This window comes from Pituophis catenifer, unplaced genomic scaffold (genome assembly GCF_029215685.1).
Source record: "Pituophis catenifer annectens isolate HBS135680 unplaced genomic scaffold, rPitCat1.0.hap2 SCAF_3, whole genome shotgun sequence".
Taxonomy (NCBI): Eukaryota; Metazoa; Chordata; class Lepidosauria; order Squamata; family Colubridae; genus Pituophis; species Pituophis catenifer.
This window is the reverse complement of record NW_027256883.1, coordinates 88,971,409-88,996,229: the sequence shown is the minus strand read 5'-3', so window position 1 is coordinate 88,996,229 and position 24,821 is coordinate 88,971,409. Positions and strand designations below refer to the sequence as shown.

Sequence of the window (24,821 nt, the reverse complement as noted above, 5' to 3'; positions counted from 1 at the left end):
TGAAAACTATTTGGAATGCTCAGTATGTAAATCTACAAAACTAAAAACTAGTCCCAGACCAAGAAAATCTACTAGGTCAACCAACAAAATTTTTGATTTAGTACACATGGACTTAGTTGGTCCATTAACTCCATCAATCACTTATAGAAAACGTTACTTCTTGACAATAGTAGACGATTATAGCCGCTATGGATTTGTTTATACATTAAAACACAAAGATGAAACCTTTCAAAAATTTAAGGAATTTTACAAACGCATAGAAACACAACACAATATCAAAATAAAACAAATCATGACAGATAGGGGATGTGAATTCATGTCTAAAGAATTCTCCCAATGGTTAAAAGACAAAGGAATGTTACATTACACATCTAGCCCATTTTCTGCGTTCCAGAACGGGATTGCGGAGAGGAAGAACTCAACATTACAAACCATGATTAGATGCACATTGGAAGATGCTGGCTTAAGCAAACAATTCTGGTCAGAAGCCTTACATTATTCAAATTACACACAGAATAGAACCTGGTCCAGCATTGTAAATAAGACACCATATGAAGTGATGTATAATAGGAAACCAAAATTAGCACACATGCACATATTTGGAGTCACTGCAGACGTACACATACCTAAGCAATTAAGAAGAAAGGGAGAAAACGTATCCAGAAGACTCAGATTTATGGGTTACGAGACAGGCACTAAAGGATACAGATTCATTGATAATAATAACAAATTTATAGTCTCCAGAACAGCTGTGTTCCATGAACAGGCCAACTGGTCTAAAATACATCTTAATGAAATATTTCCAAATAACAACAAAGATACAAAATCTCATGAGGAAGAGACTATAGAAAAGCAAGATATCAACAAATATAAAAACAAAACCAAAACATGGACAAATAGCCAACACAAAATAAAAACAGATACACTAACAAAAAAGGAAGCAAGATATTTGCATGATAACGATAGTAAACCTAAAAAAACTATTAGAAACACCAGAAATCAAATACCAAATAAATACAAGGATTATATAATGCATATGGATGGTGAGCCTACAACACCTAATACATATGAGGAAGTGTTAAAACTCCCTAGTAGAGAAAAAGAAAAATGGGAATTAGCGATGAAAAAAGAGATGGAAAGTTTACAAGGACTAAATGTATTTACACCTGCAGTTGCACCTAAAGATAAAACAATTATTGGTACCAGGTGGATATATAAAATTAAGAACTTAGAGGGAGGCAATACCCTATACAAAGCTAGACTAGTTGCACAAGGTTATGCACAGAAATATCCGGAGGACTATACTGACACGTATTCCCCCACAGTAAGAACAGAGAGTGTCAAAACAGCTCTAGTGGTAGCATCAGCACTCAATCTTGATGTATTTCAATATGACATACAGACTGCGTATCTACACGCAAAACTAGATAAGGAAATATATGTAAGAGCACCTCACAGTCAATACACAAACAAAAATGAGATTTGGTTGTTAAACAAGAGTTTATACGGGTTAAAACAATCTGGTAAACAATGGTATGATTGTTTAGTAAAAGTACTTAAAACCATGGACTTCAATGCTACCACTGCTGATAACTGTTTCTTTGTCAAAAAGGGTGATGATTACATAGAATTTGTATTGATTTATGTGGATGACATTTTATACATAGGAAAACATAAAGAGAGAAGAGAAACTTTTGTAACTAAGCTAAATGAACATTTCTCGTTAAAATCTCTAGGCAAAGTAAACAAATATCTTGGTGTTCAAATTAATAAGACTAAAAGAGGATTCAAACTTACTCAGAGAGATAAGATCATAGAACTTTTAAATAAATGCAATCTAAATAATGCCAAACCTTGTGATACTCCTATGCAAACTGACTTTCTAAGAAATACTGATGAATCTTCTCCCGAATTCAAAGATAACACATTTTATAGATCAATCATAGGTTCACTTCTTTATATATCTAATTGGACAAGACCAGATATCGCTTTACCACTCAATTTATTATCCAGACATGTCAGCAAGCCAACAATGTATCACTGGGAAGCTGTTAAAAGAATTTTAAGATATCTGAAAAGTACACTAGACTTTTGTTTAATGTTAGAACCTAACAATAATAAAGAACCAAAGCTTACATGTTACGCAGATGCGGACTGGGCTGGAGACACCTCATGTAGAAAAAGCACATCTGGCTATATATTCCTCTTAAATGACTGTCCTGTTTACTGGTACACTGGTAAACAAGAACTAGTGGCCACTTCAACGACAGAAGCAGAATATGTTTGTTTATCCAAAGCTGCAAATAACCTTGTATGGTTTAATGATTTAATTTCAGATGTTTGGAAAAAACCTGCTTTGCCTTTTGTTATGCATGAAGACAATAAAGCAGCCATTGAAATATCTAGATCTGACGCCATTGGACAAAGGTCCAGACACATAGATATAAAATTTAAACATGTGAGACAATTATCTCAGGATGGATTTATTAAAGCAGTGCATTGTGATACTTCAGAACAATTAGCTGACATATTGACAAAGCCTTTACCTTCTAAGCAGCACAAATATTTAACTTCTAAATTGTATGTTTTGTATTGTCCTGAATCTGAATGTAATTGGTGTTGTATAACGAATCGGCATTTAGAGGGGGATTTGTCAGATGTAAATGCCTTATTCTCCAATGTGTAAATAGTATATGAACGGGGTATCAGGGGTTAATTTATTCTTCACTTCTTAATGTATTCATAATTCACCACTCCCACATCTAGCTCCTCCCATTGTATATATAAGGAGCTGTCTGCATCCTTTTCCTTGCTTCTATCTGTGAATATTCAGTGAATATAGAATGCCTGTTGTAAATAAAAGAAAATATATTCAAACCTCTAACTCTCACTAATCTTATTGAGTCTGATCCTGAAAATATTGCAACAGTGACATATCTGTATTTGATATGACAATTCATCAAGGCTCGGTACAGTGCGGCAAGATGCGATTATGAGACACATGCACTCCGCACAGGAGAATTGTTTTGAGAGAGTGTGCAGTGTGCAAGAGTGCACTGTGCGCAAGTGGCTTTGTTTACTTCTTACCGAAACAAGGCACACACACACGCGCATTAGACTCATTGTTGCAATGAATAAAATGTTTCTTTTATTTACAATATTTTTTTCTTCAATTTATTTGTGCCCTCCTTCTCAAAGTTGGTCACCTTATTAAAGACCATCTGGAAGCTTTAAATGGTCCTGAATGGGGCAATGATTTGGGCCTTATTATACCTATTTCATAGCTGCCAGTTAACTTCAAATGCAATTCAAGATGTTGGTTATAACCTATAAAGCCCTATATGGCACAGGGCCTGGTTATCTAACAGATTGCCTATCTCTCAGCCAATATGATATAGTCTTCAATTAACAGTGTTCCTTCAGTTAAACAGTGGCATGTATAGGGACCCAAGAAGTGTTTTTTCTCTGCAATGATGCCTGTCCTCTGGAATGAATTTTTCCCTGAGATCTAGGTAGTTCCCACCTTAATGGCATTCCAATAGGGCTTAAAGACCTGGCTGTTCTTTTAGGGCCAGGACTAAGATAGCTGGAACCTCTTGCTGACTGTCTTGATAGATATCTTTGTGTTGTTGGCAGTTTCACCATCTTGTTATTTATTTATACTATATTTTTATACTGCTTGTTACATTGTGAGAGACCCAAAAACTGTTTGGAGTTACATAGCACCTAAATCGAATAAATAAATAATAACTTTTCAAACCTATTCCAGGTTTCTACCATTCAGAACATCAAGACTTTTCAACCCATTTATTCTATGCATTTAATCAGACAAACAGTTTAAAAGTACAATATATTCTAACTGATCATTTTCCCAACATCAGGGAAACATTTGTCAGTGTGTCTGCACAAAAGACTTTGAAAGCAGAAGTAAAAAGTGGATACATGTATAGCATGTATCTACTGCTTCTCTGCAGTTACAAATTCTCAGCAAATGTTCCCCATCTTCTGAATTCTGCAAAATTAGAATTAGAATACTTTACTCGGCCAAGTGTGATTAGAGGCACAAAGAATTTGTCTCAGGTGTAGAAGCTCTCAGTATACATGCAAAGCAACAGAGTAATAATAACCATAATAATATCAATAAGAGAGGGTAGTAGAGATGAGAATAATAATAATAATAATAATAATAATAATAATAATAATAATAATAATAATAATAATAATAAAAAAAAATAAAAATAAAAATAAAAATAAAAATAATAATAATAATAAAAAACTTTAGGATTCAGACTGACAGGCACTTGGTCCACAACACACCTGACATAACAATAGTTGAAAAGAAAAAAGTATGGTTCATTGACATTGCAATACCTGGTGATGCACGAATTGAAGATAAGCAGCAAGAAAAAATCACAAAGTACCGGGACTTACAAATTGAAGTTGAGCGACTGTGGAAAAAGAAATCGTGTGTTGTCCCGATTGTAATTGGAGCCCTCGGAGCAATACCCAAAGGACTACCCCACTATTTAGAAATTCTAAATTTGCCGGACTTGAACATTTTGACTCTACAAAAAACCACCTTACGCGGAACAGCTTACATCCTCCGACGATACCTTAACAGTTCCTAGGTCCTTGGTTAGGACTCGAGCTGCTGAGCTATTAACCAGCCTCAAAGGCTGTGAATCTCACTAAAGATTAACCAATAAATAATAATAATAATAATAATAATAATAATAATAATAATAATAATAATAATAATAATAATACAGCCATATAACATGGGTAAATATACTTAGACATATGACAATACAATGAGGATTAAGTGTTCAGCAGAGTGATGGCACGAGGAAAAAACTGTCCCTGTGTCTAATTGTTTTGGCATACAATGTCCTGTAGCAGCATCCTGAGGGTAGCATGTGAAACCTTTTAGGTCCAGTATGTGAAAGATTTGTACATATTTTCTCCTTCTGACCTGCACAATATACAGGTCCTCAATGGTAGGCAGGCTGGTTGCAATTGTTTTTTCTGCAGTTCTAATTATCCTTTGGAGACAGTACCTGTCCTATTTAGTTGTGGTACCAAACCAGACAGTTATAGAAATACAGATGATGGCATGATGTTAAAGATTAGAATAGCTGAGAAATGATAAGTATGAAATAAGTTAAGGAAGTTTTTTGAGAAAGTAACAGGAAAATACAAAGTGGTCAAACAAAATAGCCTGTATCAGAGATGGCATGATAATTTCAACCTAAAGCTGCAAAAACATGGTTTAATTTTAATTTAATTTTTGAGACCAGCAAACTGAGTGAAAGATTTCTTTCATAAGCATTATTGCAAATCTAGAAGTTTTCCATTAAGAGATGTTTCAGCATTTTCAGATGAGCCTTTATTCCAAATAAAGTAATCAAAATTATTAAATAAAAATCTTCTCTTGAAAAGCCTCTGTAATTAAGTAGTATTATCTTTCCCTCTACTTCTAAGTGTACGTGCAAAAACTAAAAAGAACAACTGTATCATTGAATTACATGTATTTTGGGCTTCATTTTACCCTTCAGGCGTAGTATGGTGTATTAGACCTAAAATAAATGTTCTCAAAGAGCAAAACCTTAACTTCCCTGTAAGCTAAATTCTTGTTTTTAATATGCAAAATTTGTCAGATCACCAGTTTTCTTCAGAGTAAAAAAGTATTGGCATTAATTTATTCAGAGTATAAGAAAATGTTCTAAATATGAATGTTTGATTTGTTGTTATATGCAATAGTTGCTAGTGTATGCAAGAACATACACTTACAGCTAGAAAAGATATTTTACTTTAGAAATAAAAGTTTAATTTTGCTTCCTGAACAAAATGAATCGATTTAATCATTTTAATCCAAACCTCAACTTTTTTGCTCTTTAAGACTTATACATTGTGAATAAAATAATATGCCAGAAAAGCATATTAAAATTATGGATGCTGTCTCTTTAACAGGTTAATGCATAAAGACAATACTCTTTATAAGAACTGACAAGCTTGAATGCATTTAAGGCTACTGAATTAATTATGTGTATTTTGCAACACACACACCTTCCCTAAAACTATTGTACGACCCATATAACAGTTTAAGTGCTTCCATCAAGGTGACCAGTAACTCACGAAATCTTATCCCTTTTAATAAAATGTGTGTTACAGTAGTCAGAACAGGTGCTACCAGGGTTTCTTCTGATTTTTTGCTATCATAGAATAACATGGCTTTCCTCATATAATTCAATGCATTTTGGTATTAATTCCAATTTTTAGCTTAGGGTCCATTTACTCTTTAGCTGAAGGATATATGTTATTATATTTAATATGTGTATACATCGCAGAACTTATAATAGCATGTAAAATGGATGAAGTTAAGATGTTTGTAAATACCAAGTTTTACTATCTCTGAATGATTAGTGAATATAATATGAACTTGGTCTGGGGAAACTTCATTTCAATCAAGAAATTTCATCACAAAGTATTGAGTCATTTTTTTTTAATTGAAGAGTTGAGGTGGCATATAAAGTAACAGGCAATAATATAAAAAAAGCAAGGAAGGAGATATATATGAAGGACCCCAAACCAACTAAGTCTCCCTATTGCATGACCTACAGGCATGCAGTTGCATTCTACACTCTATTGTTTACTGCAGGATCTATAGTCAGAACTGGTAAACCAACAGCCCAACAACTGGCAAAACAAAACAACATCCCAAATGTAAATTCTTCAATCTAAAAACCCAAAATAACCTCTGGCAAGAGCACAGGAAGAAGGGAAGGTTATGCAGCAACTCAATTGTTATTTGCAAATGAGGGAGACATGAGATTTATTGGTCATACCTGATGCCTATCTCTTCTTGGCCTGCTGAATCTGTGCCTGTCTTTATCCTATGGATGCACATCAAAGCATTGTTGGGGGGGAGGGGAAGGGGCTGAGTGTTTTCTAGCATATGGAGCAGGAAGGTGATTTTTAGAAGGCATGTTGAATTTGGTGTTGATATCGCTGGCCCCAGTGCCATCAAGATATTTCTTGTACATGACAGAGAATCTAGGAAAGCAGCGAGTAACATGGATATCAGTGTGATTTACAAGTTGTATTTTGATTTCTTTCTTCCCACCTCCCCTTGCAGAATGCACACTTTCCCTAGTCAGTCTTAATATGCATAATAACAGTTATCTTTAAATCTCATGACTTCACACTAAATTGAATAGCTTGAATTGAGTAGCTTGAAACTCAAGGGTTTGCATGGAATTTGATTCTTTTGTCAAAATGACACAAGGAGCTTTGCACCATCATCTTGCAAGCAAGTTCTACTGTTTTTGTACATGTGTGCAATGTTATGCCACATATACCAAGGAGGTGGAGCCTGCATCATAATAGCACGTGCTAGTTTCATTATTTGCCTCCTCAACTATTTCATGGGAACCTCTGCCTATATCAGAACTCCTGAAATATAAGGTATCCTTAAGCTCAGAGGGTTCTACATATTGATCACCAAGGTGTTATTATTACATAAGATGCAGAATTTTTAAAGAAGAAAAAAATGACTTCAAACAGATATATGACCAATTTCTATTTCTGAGGAAATAGGAGGAAAGCTTACTTAATATTACCATACTTTTGTTTCTTGTTTTTCCAGAAAATTTTGGAAAACCCAAATAAGATATCTTACTTGCAAGATTTATGTCAACCTTTCCAGGAAAACCAGATAGGTAAGTATAACTAGATGAACTAATTCTTCCTTAATATACAACTACATTAACAGAATCTTGCAAATTTGAAAATACAAAATTGATAGATAGATAATCCTTAACTTATCACTACAACTGGAACCAGGATCTTTGCAATTGAGCAAAATAATGGTTAGGTGAGATGTTGCATGACTGCTTCACTTGAGAACTATAATGCTGTCATTCCCAGGAGTGGGAATCTTATGGGTAGTTAAGCGGGCAGAATCACAGGTAAGAAATGAGTGCTTCAGGATGGATGGATGGGTGGGTGGGTGGGTGGGTGGATGGATGGATACATGGACAGAAATTAGAAAGCATGCTTATGCCTTTTCCTATGAGTCTACATGCAAATATTAAAATACTGAGAATTTTTACTATGTTTGGGCCAATTCACACTTTTTACAGCAAGGAAATTTGTCACTTCTATGTATCAGCAGTGAACCCAATGAAGTGTAAATTGGAGATTCATTTTGTAAATACACTGAGGACATATTCCACAGAGCATCAGCCAATTAAATATTTCTGCTGTGTTAAAAATTGTTTTTTTTTTACTATTTTATTTAAATATACATTGATCAACACAAGTTTTAAATCAAATAATAAAGTACATGTATATGTAAATACATTTGTACTATTAAGAAGAGGCATAACCTTTTCAATATGCATATTCAATATTTCTAACAAAAAATATTTGTCTAGATTGAGGCAATTTGTTGGGAATTATACTTGTATCTAACAATTGAGCCCAAATGTCAAAAAAGATGCTCAAGAGTCTGTGCAGCTGAATTATTTTTTCAGCCAAGGCTATTTCCACTTTTCTTAAATGATCTAAAGAGAAATTCACTTTAGCTTTATAATGTTTTGATAAATCTTAATACTATTTCTGACCAATATTAATCAGAAATACTGAAGAACTTCCTTCTGCCACTTGTAAATCTGCTAGGAGATTCATTGACTGAATTTCAAATTATTCAGAAACAGAAATTTTAAAATGCATTTTCTTCATAATGTTCACAAAATTTTTATTATTAGATTTTTTAAATCTAATGATCAAACAACATCTCCTTAAAAAAGGAAATGGTTAAGACAGAGAGTCAATTTTCTTTCAGGAAAAGCCAATTTAGAAACACCTGTATTATCCATTGAACTCTATGTCTTGGTTGGCTCTCACACATTCAACAGAATAAAGATGTCTCAATTCCAAAAGGAATCTCTGTTTTCAGTACTCAGAATCAGCATAAATTGCTTTTTACTATAATGTTTTGTAATCAAATAAGAATTCTGATGTGCAAGTGCTTGACATTTGTTAATTAATCTAAAAAAAACCTAGTAAACATCTCCCAAAGAAATTCCAATCACTAAACTGGAGTGCATGCTACAGCACTGTTATATGGCACAATTATGTTTCAGCTGTATTTTCTGATCTTGCATGGTTATTGAATTACTTCTGTATTTGCATTTTACAATAAAAGGTCAATCACTACCATAAGAAATTCAAAAATAGTAGCTATTTCCTATTTTCTCTATTTTCATTGAGAAGCAAGAAGAAATTACCAATAATTCTAATGCATGTTATGTCTTCCTTTCAACAGGCAAATCCTGGGAGACAGAAAGCTTCTCTGCTAAAACTGTTAAATGACAGATAATATGAATAACCCTGAAAGCCAAAACTAACCAATATGTAAGCAAAAAAAAAAATCCCCAATTATTATTATAAAGAAATAGCTTTTAAACTACAGTGTTTTGGTAAGGCAGTTGTATTTTCCTGCAAGGTGAAGCCAGAAAGTTTAGAGCATGTTTTAATGGTGGATTGGCTCATACAAAGTGACAAGGAGCCCAAGTGGAAAAAGACAGTATCATTCATAAATCAAATGTTATACCCTAAAATATACTACAGAATTCTCTACAGACAAAGAAGTTCCATAGAATCCTAATCCTGTGGAAAGATTCGATCACAATTTTTAAAAAATTCTAAAAATCTTTGTTTTTTTGTATAAATCATAGAGGGAGGAAAGGGTGTTTTGTTTTATCTTGTTTTACTTGCCTAGAAATTATTGTAACCAACTAAATAAATGCTGTAGGAGGAGAGCTGTGTTAGTGTATGATAGGCAAAACAGGAGGAGTCTGATAGCACATTTTCAGGCAAATCAATTTTATTAAAGAGCATAAGCTTTTGTGAGCTACAGCTTACTTCATCAGATGCATGAATGGCTACACTCCCGTTGGATTTAATCACAGCTGAGATAAGTGGAAACAAAGACAGGGGTAGGCAGGATAGTTATGTAGATTCAGATTGTATATAAGTCAGATTTCAAATATCTTACTAATTAACACTTATAATGTGTTAAAAACCCACTGTGTAGCTGTGACTATCTGAAACCTGAAATGGCCTGAAACCATTTCTTTAACAGTTGCTTGCTCACTTTGCTGTGATATGCCTCCCCACCCACCCAAAAAATGGCTACATTGTGATCTTTAATGAAATATGTGAAGTTTTCTGAGGCCTGTGAGAGCATTGATATAAATGTGAGGTAGCTTATTAATATAACAAACCTTAATGTGTACTTTGCCTCCACATTTACAACATTGCCCATCAAATTCATACACAAAATGCTTATGGCTTTGAATAAAAATTGTTAGTCTGGAAGCAAAATATAGGAACTTTCCTTCAGGAATAGAATCTGTCTTGCATGGAGGGTATCACTGAACCAACAGCCCATATTTTGCTGAAGTATCAATTGTACCATTCATAGCGCTCTGAATCAATAGCACCTTTCCTTGTAAATTATTCGAGCTGTTCTATGGAAGGGAATGTGTTTTTCTTATTACCAATAAATCCTTGGAAACATTAAACATGGTAGCACAATATTATTCAATTATGATTGCTGTAAAGTAACTTTGGGTATAATTAAGATCTGAATTAATGTTTCCATGGTAGAAGGCAACTAGCTGTGCAATCTACCTTTTCAAAATCTGGTATTAAATTTTTTTTTGTATATATAGAAGCTTGGTCTGTAAAAACTTTTAATTTGATTTAACATTCTCCAAGTGAATACATATTCCACAACAATTTTTTAAATGATAAGGGAAAAAAGATATTTACTATTTTCCATCTTTATTTGCCCACATGTCTCCAACCAAATACTAAGCTATATTTTAATAAGTATTCAAACACACAGGAACAGATATAAAAGAAAGGCAGTCAGTACCATCAAGGAACTAGAAATTTGATAAAGAACATTTGGGGAATTGTATATGCTTAATTTTGAAAAAAAAAGGATGACCGAAGTGGAAATATAATAGCACTCTACAATTACCTGAAGGATAATAGCATAGAGAAAGCTATGACCTATTGTCCTAGAGCCTGCAGGACAACAAAAAATAACCATCTTAAATTGCAGATTCTGGCTGAATCATAGGAAGTTGACAGAGATATGGTTTTATTTATATATTCAAATTTGCTGTAGATGCCCTTCCCCCCAATCCAATGCATTCTGGGGCTATACAAAACTATCAAATCCATATAAACAAATAAAACATAAAACCACCCAAAAAGTCCAGACTGAAATGATCTTAAAGGTAACACAAACCAAACCAAAACAGGGTCCTCAACTATACATTAGCCCTAGGCCCCGGAACCAAAGCCAAATTTTAAAAGCTTTCCAGAGCAATAGAAGAAAAGCCCTGCCCTTATCTCTGATGGTCTTCTGTTTGCCCCACAACTCCAACAGTTTGGATAGTCTTGACAAGGATGCAGGACTCTGTAATAGAGCTAGTAGCATGCAGAGTAGCTATTGGCTAGTTATGAGCAGCACGTTGGCATGTGCACTGTAATGCTCAGCCTATGCCCTCTTCCACTGAAGAAACTGAAAAGGGAGAAATCGGGCTTGTTTTTATTTCTTTTTTTTTATATTTTATTTTTTGCAGCAACCTGCGTTGGCTGAAAGTCCTCAGTGGAGCAAAGATGTTAAGAAATGTTTTAACAATGTTAAGTTTTTTAGTGTGCCCTCTGTTCAAAAGCTGAAGAAAAACTGGAGCCAGTAAAATTGGCAGGGGAAAAAATAGGGCAATTGTATCAGGTTATTTTTCATTGCTACTTTTGTTCAGTTCTTTTGCCTTAGTTGTTACTTCTATTCTCTGTTTCTCTCTTTCTTTATATGATCAGGCTAATGATTACTAGTTCTGATATATAGATCTCAGCGTCATGTAAACTTATTGTAGCTAGCCTACTTCTTTCTGTACTGTGTTTCTTGAAATAAAAAGATTCCTTCATTCTTTATGTTAAAGCTGGGCACTCCAAAACCACCTGGTAATTCTGGCTTTAGGAAAAACTAAACTAAAGTTAAAGAGTTTTGTCCTAGGGAAGGCAAAGACTATACTCCTATTCAAGAACAGGTAGTGGCAAAAAAACAACAACCCCATATCTGTAGGTAATACTTTTTCACCTGGAAGATTATCTATTCCCATACCCAAGAGCCATGGTAGTGCAGTGGTTAGAATGCAGTACTGCAGGGCTACCTCACTTCTGACTCCAGGATTCTGAATGACTCAAGGTGGACTCAGCCTTCCATCCTTCCAAGATTGGTAAAATGAGGACTCAGATTGTTGGGGCAAATATGCTGACTCTATAAACCACTTAGAGAGAGCTGTAAAGCACTGTGAAGCAGTATATAAGTCTAAGTGCTATTGTTATTACACACACACACACACATGATAAATATATAACCATCTCCCCTGTCATAGACTTGATAACGTAGATGGCCCTTTTAATTCTATGATTCCCTCCATAGATCATTTCTCTGGAGGAGATTCTAATGCTGGGAAAGGTGGAAGGAAAGAAATGAAGAGGATGACCAGTAGCAAGATGGAGAGACTCGGTTACAGTGGCAATGAGTGCATGATTGAAAGACCAGGTAAGGAACAGATCATTATAGAGAAAATGTATCAGGTTGCTAAGAGTAGACACTTACAGTAAATGACAACACAGAGTCTTAGATTTTAGAGTCTTAGAGTCTTACTTTGTAGTGGTGAAGTCTTGAACATCTTAATGACAACATGTTTTGAGGAATGTACTCTCCAGGGAGGTTTGCTTAGATGGGCATCATTATAAAAAGATTCAGATGAAATATGATTCATTGAACAAAAAATGGCAACCCACTTCAGTATCCTGCCAAGAAAACTAAGTAGATATGCAAAACCAGGACAAAGTCCACAGTGCTGGAAGATGAAAGAGTATTAAATTACTGGGAAGGATACATGGCAACAAGCAATAGCACTGACCACTATTTCTGGTAGAAACAGAAAGTTTAATATTGCAAAGTTATAGAATTGGTATGTGGCATTTTAGAAGATGCTGACCACAGCCATGCAAAAAAGAGATACCTACTATTTGAAAGAAAGAATATGATTGACAAAAAGTTAAAGTACAGAGATATTATACTGACAGTATGCATTGTTATGGACATGGATGAACCAGCTGTGACATCTGAATCATGCAAAAAAACTTAAGGAAGAAAAATTAATACTTATTTGTGTTGGTGGAGAAAATTGTGAGAATACCCTGGACTTCAGGAAAAACAAATAATTCAATACTAGATGAAATAAAATCAGATAGCTATCTAGAAATACCAACAACGTATCTAAAGCTAAAATATTTTGGATGTATGGTAATATAAAGGCAAAATTCATTGCAGTAGTCTCCAGTACTTTGGAAAATCAAGAAGAGTTAATAGAAACTGACAGAAGATGAAAAAAAAGATGAAAAAAAGAAAAGATAAGATATCAAAGTGGTAAGACAAGCAGGGACATATTAGAATTCAGTTAATAATGGACAAAATTTCCTGAAGTTAAGAAGAATCAGAAGCAATCGAGCAACAAATTTATAGTTCTATGATACAGAATTACAGCAACATACTAATCCTTATATGCTGTTATTTTTTTATACTTTAGGCAGAGCAATGTTTACCCTGTAAAACAGTTGTGTGAGAAAACCAGCTGGGAAATCACAACTACTTTCCAGTTAAGGCAGAAAATATTTTTTAAAAGTTATAAGGAAATATAAAATGCAATTCTACCCTACTGTACCTTTTACACCAGACTCTTCAATCTGATGACTACCAGAAGAGTTGAAGTACAACTCAAAAGCACCTTGGTATGATTGTACATGTGAGGAAAATTACTTTAGTCTCAGAATGATGTAAAATAGTTTTTGCTTCTAAGGAAGTTCTCTTCGGAAACTACACCAGAGGTGATTTGGAATCTTTCCTAGCTATTTCTGTACTTTTTTTTCCTTTTCCTCTTCTACTATACATATTGTCCCTTTATTTTCAAGAGCTGAAATCACCATGGAAGACAATGCATCTAAACCCTAATTGAAAAACTTTAATTAGTTCTTTCTCTGCATGAATATTGTAAGTCTTTATGAATTGCAGGCTGCCTCTGTTAAATAACTTCGATATGTGAAATGAGTGACATGAAATAGTTCAGGTATACCTATAGGAGTGTGGGGTAATGTCATTCTTTACCACTGTATATCTAATCATTAGCCACATACAAATTATTAAAATAGCCGACTTCTCTTTTTAAGTACATAACTTTTTAGAGGTCTTCCGTATGAGTTGCTAACCATGGATTGGAGATATTTCAGCAAAGGATTGTGGGGAACATCAGGAACATGAAAGAGGAGACCATGTTCAATTCACCCCTGACTCACTAAGAAGACATTCTGAACTCATATCTTCCTGCTACAGTTGGAAAGGAGAGTTTTCCAGATTGTTCCAACTGAAATCATGTTGTCTGGTCAGTATGTTAGAGGCAGGAACTTGTCTGCTCCTACTGGATATCTGAGACTCTGGCAGATATACTTCCTTTCTGGTTGAGGGCTGCTGATTTGCAGCCTTTTGGCAGCAGGAGTAAAGGCTCTTCTGAAATGCCATAGATAGATAGATAGATAGATAGATAGATAGATAGATAGATAGATAGATAGATAGATAGATCTCATAGTTCACAGGAGAAAAAAACACCTCCCGCTGATTCCTTATTACCCCTCCCCCCCCCCCCTTTTCTGGCTGAAGAGCCAATTTCCCTGCTTTCATTCCCATGGGGAAGGGAACTGGCATAGAAAATGCTGTTCATTTGGCATCATCACAGTGACTGGAAAGCTGACAGCAGAAAGTCTTCTGTTCCCACTTGTTGGCACCAAAAAGGCCTTCCCACTTCACCTTTCTCATTCTCCCATTTCTCATATAGACAGAATCTTTATTCTTCTTCATTGCTGATGCAGAACTGAGTTTGAAAGTATAGTAAGCACTTCTTTATACTCCTAGATTGCTGCCTCCTCCAACATTGGATAACAGTCCTTTAAGGCTATTATGAGGAAGTTTCATTAGAATTTATTTCTGACTTCCTTTCTTCATTTGGAGCTTTTCCCCTAGAGGAAACTGGCTTGCTTCTAAGGAAGTTAGAACTGGTGCTGTGTCCCTTTAAAATCAGAGCCAATTGTTATTAAAATATAAACTGCTCTCTAAGGCCGAGTTTTCCAATTTGGACAGTGAATCTGCTCACATCAGAGCTCCTGTGAAATAGTTCCTCACAAGAATAATTCTCAGTGTTGCCAAAATGCTGCCATATCTCTTTTTTTCTATCATATCTTATTTTAAATATTTGTCGTTTTGGACATTTTGCTAGTAGAAATCATCATTCGTAGATGACAAATTTATACACTTTAGAACAATCATTCTTTTAAAGTACAGACCTGTCTGTTCATGGAAATTATGATACAGTAAAATGCTATTTTCAATGTTTCTGTACACCAACAAGTACACAGTTCGATACATTTGCATGCTATGTCACCTGCTGATTTTTGTATATCAAGATATTATTATTTCCCAAACTGCAATGGACAAATCTGAATCTGAACAAACACTACAGTCTCAGGATTTAATCTTCCTTTTTCTTCTTTTGCCAATAAACTACACTGTCAATTTATTATGTCAGGATTCAGGCTTTATTAATAGCGTATTACTGCCTGCTTTGCATATAACACAAGGTCACATCGCATTTACTCTACTTTGCAGGCAGACCTCAACTCACGATCATAATGTAACCTGCTCATTGCAAACACGAAGATCATAAAGCAGATCATCACATAATAGACCTAATTTTACCACCTTTTGAGGAGCAGTTGTTAAGCAAACACCATGGTCATTAAGCTATGAAGCATTTTTGTTGAAAACCAGAAGTAAATGCTGACTTTCAGCAAGAATGTCGAAAATCATGGTCTTTTGATCACAAGATGATGCAAATAGACATAAATCGAGCCAGTTGCCAAACTCCCAAAATGCACCACTGGGAGCAGCCAGTGGAACTTCAGAACCGGGTTGTAATTACCTTTTGGGGATGTCTGTCCCAACTTGAAATGGTCATTAAATCACTGGTCCTAATTCAAGGATCCCTGTATTTATTGAAATGCCAGAACCACATTACAGTAGGCAATAAAGCAACAGTTCCTCTTTCTTATAAAAATCTCGCTGGTTTGAAAATAGTTGATGTATTCTGGTTTGTTTTAATTCTGGATTATTCATGTCTTATATTTGATTTGGTTTGTACCCCAAACAAAACACTCATCCACTGACAAAGAGTTTAAAAAAGGAACTCTGTTATTCCAGAAGACAAATTCACAGGGAAGGGTAATAATTGAACAAATAAATAAATAGCACTCTCTTGTTTTTCCCCCCAAACTTCTCGTTTCTTTTGTTACCACACAGAACTTCTCACTGAGCATGATACAAAATTGGAAATTTAATTCCCACATCCTAAACTACTTGCTACCCTCACAACGCTCAATAATTAACAATTCCATGCAGAATGGAAATTGGTAGGATTAAGAAAAATATATGTAAGCAATATCAGAATTGCTCAAAATGCCCAACGCGTAGGGAGAACATATGCCTTATCCCCTATACAGGACAAATAAAGCTATATCACTGATCCAGAATCAAAAGAACAATATATATATATAAGCAAAACGCTCTTACTAGGATGTTTTGGATAATATCTGATTATTGGCAAAAAATATCATGCCAATAAAGGACTGACCAAAAAAAGTTGTGATTACATTCCTTGTCAATAAAAATAAAAAGTAATGATAGTGATATAAGGTGGATATTTTTCTTCAAAAGCCTCTCATATATTTAGAAATGTATTGTTTTATTTTTTAAAAAAAAATTGCATAATTTGAATGGAATTGTATTAATTCATGAATTAAATTGAATACTAATCTAAACAAAAGTTTTGTAATATTTAATTTCAGTTTGTCATGATATGACTGAACCCTAAAGTTTATTTTAGAAGACTATATAATTTGTTACTTTTTAGCATTACTAATCTATATATATAAATGTGAAAACCACTCATGCCGTAATCACAAAATCTCCAGAACCATAAAGTCTAAAAACTTGAAATTTTGCACATATGTTCCTCTTGGCTTCTAGGTGCTCACTAAGAAAGGATTTTGTGAAATGACCATGAGATCATTAGTATTTTTTTATATTATTAACGCACTCTGATGCTAATTAGTTAGACGTTCTACTCCCCTTCCCAATCTGAAAATAACTCTGGAGAGAACAGGATAGGATAGGACAGGCTTCTGTGGGGCAAGCCTGAGGGAGAGAAGGGGATAGGATAGGGGCAGATTCTGTGGGGCAAGCCTGAGGGAGAGAAGGGGATAGGATAGTGGAGGATTCTGTGGGGCAAACCAGAGAGAGAGAAGGGGATAGGATAGGGGAGGATTCTGTGGGGCAAGCCAGAGGGAGAGAAGGGGATAGGATAGGATAGGAGAAGCTTCTGTGTGGCAACCCTGAGGGAGAGAAGGGGATGATTCTGTGGGGCAAGCCTGGGGGAGAGAAAGGGATAGGATAGGAGATGTTTCTGTGGGGCAAGGCTGAGGGAGAGAAGGGGAGAGGAGAGGCCAATTGTAACTACTCATTAATTTTCAAGCTGTGTCAATTTATCAAGCCCTATCACATAGTTTCGTAGCGGAGCACAGGCATTCAGCTAGTTAATAATATAGATATAATCCCAAGTAAATATTTCCTTATTAGATAAAGGATACTACATCTGGTTTCCTATGCATAGTTAACATCTTTCATTCACTTATCTTTTTAAGAAACCCAGACACCCACAATTTGAACCCTGACTTCCAGAGTTCAGTATAAGTAGCAATGCTTTTCTGTTGTCTATTCTTAGTCAGTGTATAAATAGTAATAGCACTTACTTATATACCTCTTTACAGTGCTTTACAGCCCTCTCTACGTGATTTACAGAGTCAGCATATTGCCCCCAACAATCTGGGTCCTCATTTTACCGACTTCAAAAATATGGAAGGCTGAGTCAATCATGAACTGCTGGTAGTTGGCAGTCAGCAGAATTAGCCTGCATTACTGAATACTAACCACTGCATCACCACGACTCTTATGTCCAAGATTGGTCCTCCACTGATTGGAGCTCTCCTACAAGTCACAGAATTCCCAGTCTTGAAATGACCCTGGTGCCTCATATGTAAAAACAACTACTACATCAATATTCGAAATATTTAATCAATTGAAATATAACCATTTAAATTACAACAGAGAAAATGCTAGAACATCTTATATTCTTGTAACATTATTTTATTTCCCAATCTTATTTCCTGCAAAAAGATTCCAAGAACAATTCTGTGCGGTTTAGGCAAGTTAAATTTTTTGCAAAATTATTAAATAATAGTAAGTAGTCTATAGTTAGGAATGCAGCCTTCGAAATGAACAGGTTTCTCTCTTTTCTGGTGAGAGAAATAGCTTTTTTTTTTCTTTTATCTCCCCCCTCAGTAAATGACAACAAATAGATTGAACACTCAGTTCTCTTGAACATCAATCTGCGATTTCCAGCACTACCCATTGCTTGTGCTTATTTCTATCTACCTCTGAAATGACACAGCCTTGCCCAACCTGGATGCCTTCAGTCTGATCCAGGACATTAATACAATGGCTTTGCTGGCTGGGGAATTCTAGCTATTGATCCATACATCTGAAGAACACCCACATTGTGGAGGCAAAATTGAACTTCGCTGCTGAAATAACTGTAGAGATAATATGGTATTGCCTTGGGAAAAACTATGTGATGGCTGTACTGTTACTAAAATATCCAATATACTAAGCCCATTCCTATATTCTTAACTCAGTAAAAATGGTAACTATCTTATAATCATTTGGCGGTTCTGCACTCTTGTACCTGATACTTCATAAATCACATGCAGATCCTTTTCACTTTCCAGGTTCTAATAACTGCATGAGTAATCTCATTTTGGGCCCAAATTTCTTAGAGAATCTTGTTCTAGCCTTAGAAAAGTAATATTTACAGCAGGGAGGAAAAAACTCAAGATCTATTGTACTTCCTCCTATCATGTTTTAGATCAATCTTCCACAGTCTAGCATCTGGTTGATGCATTGGTATTATAAATTCCAACATTCCCAACACTAGTTTGAGCATTTTAGAAACTACAATCTTATCTGGATGATTTTGATGTGAGCAAACTGTAAGGAACATTCCAAAGATGTAAATATTAATTTCCTAGATCATTGAAATTGCCATCAGCCTTCTATTGAACAGAAATTATTATTACAATAAAACTAAGTAGAATTATCATTTTACTCTAAAGCAGTTTTTCAACCTTAGCATTTAAGATGTGTGAACTTCAGCTCCCAGAATTGCTGAGGTTGAGAAACATTGCTCTAAAGGATGTGTGCTATAAGTTCCAATTTGCTTATATGAATAAGGTAGCACCATGGTCAGCTCATTTGTGGCTTTTCTTTACAACTGCTCCATATTCCTACAGCTCTGCCATTTCTGCACAAAATAACCTTGAAATGTCTCATTTATAGGAACCCCAGCATAGAATACAATTGCTCTCTCTCCCTCCTGCCCTTTCTCCTTGAGGAAATAATTTCTGATTCTGTGAATGCCATTATCCTCAATCCCCCCCAAAAAACAAGAGTAGAAAAAATAAAACATAATCTATGGTGTGGTTTATGAATATTTCTAGCTATAAATTTAAAGTATTGATAAATAAATATTAAACACCCAGCCCAAATAACTACTGTTTATTCATTATTTTTAAAAGAACTAAACATACTGTATATATGAATAATACCTCACAAATAGTATTATGTTAGAAACACAGAGTTAAGAAGTAACAGTGCCTTCAATGCTAAGTGATCAAAAACACAAAAAGAAGTTATTTCTCCTATCATGTCATTTTTCCTTCTGTTTATATCTAAATGGATTCTCACCTTGAAACAAAATCAATATAAAGAAGAAAATTATGTAAGAATCTCTACAAAGCTCGCATAAGATGACACGGTGTCACTAGTTTGAAGTCAGAGCCAACTGAATGAAGACCAACCTCTATCAATCATAATGTGTCACCATATCTATGCATGACAAAATTAAAATATCTGTGTTCTTCAAAGCTAAATAAAGTTCACAATTTCCTATATCACAACTAGATTTAAATAGAGCATTATTTTATGTGTGAATAGAGCTTTCAATAACTACATATCCATTTATAAACTCAATACCTTTTTAACCAGAAAATCTATGCTTCCTTTTCTTGAATATCTGCATAGCATGATTTCTGATTTTCTTTCCTACAATAACATGAATTTACTATTTAAAAAATCAGGAATGTATTAAACAATTCAGAAGTTAAAAGCCTGTCTTGCTTTATGTTATTTCTTCTCCAGAATATTAAACAATGACAGTTCACAATGTAACCTTTCTTGGACTTGCATCCAAGGCTGCAAATGTTGTCTTTATGTATCTCACTGCTTTCAACGTTAATTAGTCTTACATAACTACATATAGATAAAAGTGGAAGATTAATATTAAAAATATTATTATTATTAAATTTAACCCAAGTGAGCTGTTCAAAGATCAATGATAGCTCTTCCTATGCTAGTTTAAAATCATCATCTGTATTTGAGTTTATTTGTGCATTTCAACATACAGTTGAGTGTGTGTGAAACATGATACTAAAAACCTTACAGTATACATGAAGATAATCTGAGGTGATGTTAATAAAAGGTCCATCTGCAGGGTTGTCTCTGTATGTATTCATGAATACCGACTGTAATTCGACACTGAAGTTATCAAGTGATGCATAGGAATTGGTTTTACTCTCACTTTGCTAAAATCCCATTTTCCAAATGAAGATGAAAACATAGTGTTATGAATGTAACCTTAGGGAAAATCTCACAGCTGTTTATTTGAACTTCAGATGAACATGGATATTATGCACAGTTCAAAGCTTTTTAATAAAGCTTTTCTAAATTTGATATGAATAGAAAAATGTTCTATCTAAACATCTGCCTATCTCATTTTTAATCCTTATAATTTCATTTCCAAGTCATTTGCTCAAATGGGACAGAGATAATTTACTGGAAAATGTTCTATACTACACAAAAATAAGGACCATGGCCATTCCTACAAATCATCATTACCCATACGACCTTTCCTATTCAAAAGTCATGGCAATTGAAGATCACAGTTCTCCCTTTAATTGTTAACTCAAGAGAAAATGAGCCTCCAGCATTTATAACGTTGATAAAACAACCCATAAGAATAAGGGAAGCTTATTTGGTATCACTTAAGAAGAGTTAAAACCTTGAAATTCATCGGGAACTCTTATGGCAGGTACCTGGATAGAAAGCATCAGACCCAAGCATTACATAAGAAAATGCTGCCCCCTTCAGGCAAGGTCCAACATTGAATCAACATTTATTTGCCGCAAACACGTTCTCAGAAAACAATCAGCCTCCTATGTTTGCAGTGGGGGAAAAGCCACCCAATGATCGCACTTCATTTGGTCAATCCCACAACAACACTGAATTTAACCTAAGAACCTGCCTACTATGAATTCTGTACGGTCTGCAGCCATCGGCTTTCTCTCCCACTCTCTAAGCGCGCGGATGGGAAAACCAGCATTTACAAGAAGAATTATGCATGGCAGACATACTCCGAACCACGAAGAGAAAAGCTGCAGGATTAACTCTTTCGGGGCTTGCGCTGAATAGAATTCACAACTAAGTATTTCAGCTGCCCATAAGTCTCACTACTTTTCTTCTGGGCACTCCATGTTCTCTGTATACTGTGTGTCGGGGCTAGAAATATGCACCTGCCGTCACATTAGCTATTTATTTGTGCGGCTGGAGGAAAAGGAACGAGGGATGCCGCAAAAGAGGCATCACGTCCAAGGAGGGTAGTTGATGCTATTGCTCTGGGAAGCCGGAAGAGCCGGCATCTTCTCTCCTCCTCCTCTTCCTCTTCTACACTTTGGCACACACCTTTTACGAAAGATGGGCAAACCTTCTCCCTCATTCCCTCTCTGTCGGTTCCGCTTTCCTCCCGCCTTTAAGCACTAGAAATCCGACTGGCTTCCTTCTCGCCCTTCACGAGTTCACAGAAAGCATCAAGTGGCGCTCCAAGTACGCAAAGGCTGCAGCTCACCTCAGTTATGCAGGTGGCCAAGCGCCTGCTCCAAGCTCACCAACCACAAATCCCTGACGTGTCTCTGTTGCTTAAATAACAGGCGGCGCTTTCTCAATATTGCTAAAGCTGCAGGTTTAGTCAATGCTGCTGGGCCAGAGGCAGCTACCCAGAGGCGGGGGGGGGGGGGGACAAGCCGTAAATGCTAAATTGCAGTCACTAAACGCGCGCGTGGGGGGGGGGGAGGAAGGAGTGCAAACAAAACCTGAAGTGACTCCCTATAAAGCGACCGGAATTCGTTCCCAACGACTTTTCTGCTTCACATTATTCCCATTGGCGGCCGACCACAGTTGCAGGAGCAGATGGTCATAACAACACGCTGGGGAGAGATAACCTACACCAGCGCGGCTCCGTTTTGAACAACTGGAACCCTTTCCACGTTCATTTCCCTTTCCCTGTTAGGAGTCTCGGTATTTCTCTCCCAGGCCAATTCCTGCCGTACGAAGTAGCATTATAAAAGCCAAGTGGCAAGGACGCACAACCACAGACCGGCATCCCATCGGCCCTGTATCTCACAATCAAGGACAACGACGTTTCCCTCCCAATCCAATGCCGAAAGGCGCCCGGCGCTGGCCACCCAGCGAGTTGCCTTCCCCTCGCTCACCTCAGTGTCGTAGTAGCGCAGGTCCAGAGAGTAGGGGTTGAGCAGCGATTCGTTGAGGATCTGCTCCATTGCCAATTGCATAGCCGGTAGGACCCCCCGGCCGATCTTGCCCTTCTCCACCGAGTCGCTCAGCGGCATTAAGCCCATGATGGCGATGGGGGTCGTAGGGGAAGAAGCGGCGTTGGGGGGGAACCCCGCCAGTCCCCGAGAGTTGCTCCGCGCCCAAGCGAAGGAGAACAGCGGCAGGAGAAGCAAGGCGGAAGGGATGGCCGCGCTCGGCCGCCAGGGCAAGGCAGGCATCCTGCGGGGGAACGTCAGGGGGAGAGCAGGAGCGGGGCGCCCACTGCCCTCCGCCGAAGAGAGGGGAAGGGGCGCGCGCGCTGCGGCCCCCTCGGTACGATCCTCCCGGCAATGGCGCCTGCTCTTTCCTCGGGGTGGCTAAAAGGCAACCACTCTGAAAAGCAGCAGCGGTAGCGGCGGCGAAGCAGCCGCCGCCACCACCCCCTTCCTCCCACCCCCAGTCCAACAAGAATGAGAGCACCTTCTCAGCCCCTCACTCAACCACAGCCAGGCTGGGCCAGGGCGCCCTCAGGCTTCTTGGCGCAGGATCCCAAGCCGGCGCGTAAAAGCCAGGAGGACCGAGGGCAACATGGGGGTGGGGAGTAGGGGGGAAATCTTCGCTCTTCCAGGCTGGGGAGGCTACTGCCGCATTCCCCCGGAGCCTTCCCGACGCCGTGTTGCTCGCTGCTGCTGGTGCTGCTGCTGCTAGTGCTGCCGCCGCCGCGGCCGTTGCTGCAAACAGACACCGCGCCACACCACACACGGCGCGCACAAGTGGCGCGCACAACCGGCGAAAAAGAAAGAGGCAGGCGCGGCAGCTCCGGAATATGGGAAGCCGGAGTCCCTTCGCGGACTCGCCCCGGGTGTGCTGTCACTTGGCTTCGGTCGCTCGCCTGGGTCCGCTTTTCGTATCCGAGACAGGGCTCCTTTCCTTGCCGCCACCGCTGCTGCTGCTGGTGGTGGTGGTGCCGCTGCCGCTGCTGCCGCTGCTGCCGCTGCTCCTGCTTGGGAACGTGTTCCTACGCGCTACCACCGAGGAGACGACACCGACAAGAGACGCGGGAGGTGCAGGGTTTGGGCACGTCCAATAGCCCATTGGAAGGCGGGAGTGTGTGTGTGTGGGGGGGGGGTATTGGAGGGAGAGAAGACGGCGTGGAGGTGGGAGGGGGGGTGGAGACCAAAAGGAAAGGTTCGGCAGGGGAGGGAGGAGGGCACCGCGTCCGTTCCCTTTCCTCGAAGCGTTTGTGTGCTGAAATGCCCTCCCTCTGATTCGCAGGCGCGCCCCCACCCGCGCGCGCGCAGGCACGCTCGGACGATTCCCTTAAGTTAAAGGGCAGGCGCTGAGGGGCATTTGGAAGAGGCTGAGGTGCCCGGCTGCCACACGCAGCTGTAGACCTTGAAAAGGTTCTCTCTCAGCTGTCGGGATCCCTCAAGAAGAAGATCGGTGGCTCCTTCGAGTCCGCGGAATACAGAGAAGCCAAGGACGCGAAAGTGTGAAGCTGCCTGTTGGCTCTGACAAGGCTTTGCCTAGCTTAGCGCTGCCTTCACAGAAGCCGCCGATTGCAACCCGGGGAGGTACGTATTTTGTGATCTGTCAGGGGGTTTGGCGGTCCTTTCCGCCTCCTTTTGTCTTGCTTGGTAAGGGCAGGTAGCCAAAAGTGCAGGTAAATGGAGCTTGGTGTGGGCTTGGTGAGTTTCATCCCAGCTTGTCAGATCACACATTCCTGATTAGCTTTGGTTTGGGCAGTAAGAGCTCTACAACTTATGTCACTGGAGACTTGCAAATATTTAAATTCTGTTTTTAGATAAATTAAAGGTTAAAAAATAGTGTACCAAGCTTTCAG

The 24,821-nt window shown here is 37.7% G+C and overlaps 1 protein-coding gene across 1 annotated transcript in view; it reads right to left on the bottom strand.

Moving 5' to 3' along the window:
* GABBR2 (gamma-aminobutyric acid type B receptor subunit 2) overlaps positions 1 to 23,217 on the bottom strand; it is a 342,456-nt gene extending 319,239 nt beyond the window's left edge. The window contains exon 1 of the mRNA XM_070939098.1: positions 22,918 to 23,217. Within this exon, the coding sequence (XP_070795199.1) occupies positions 22,918 to 23,217 (300 nt within the window). The remainder of the gene's footprint in view (positions 1 to 22,917) is intronic.
* Positions 23,218 to 24,821: the final 1,604 nt, after the last annotated feature.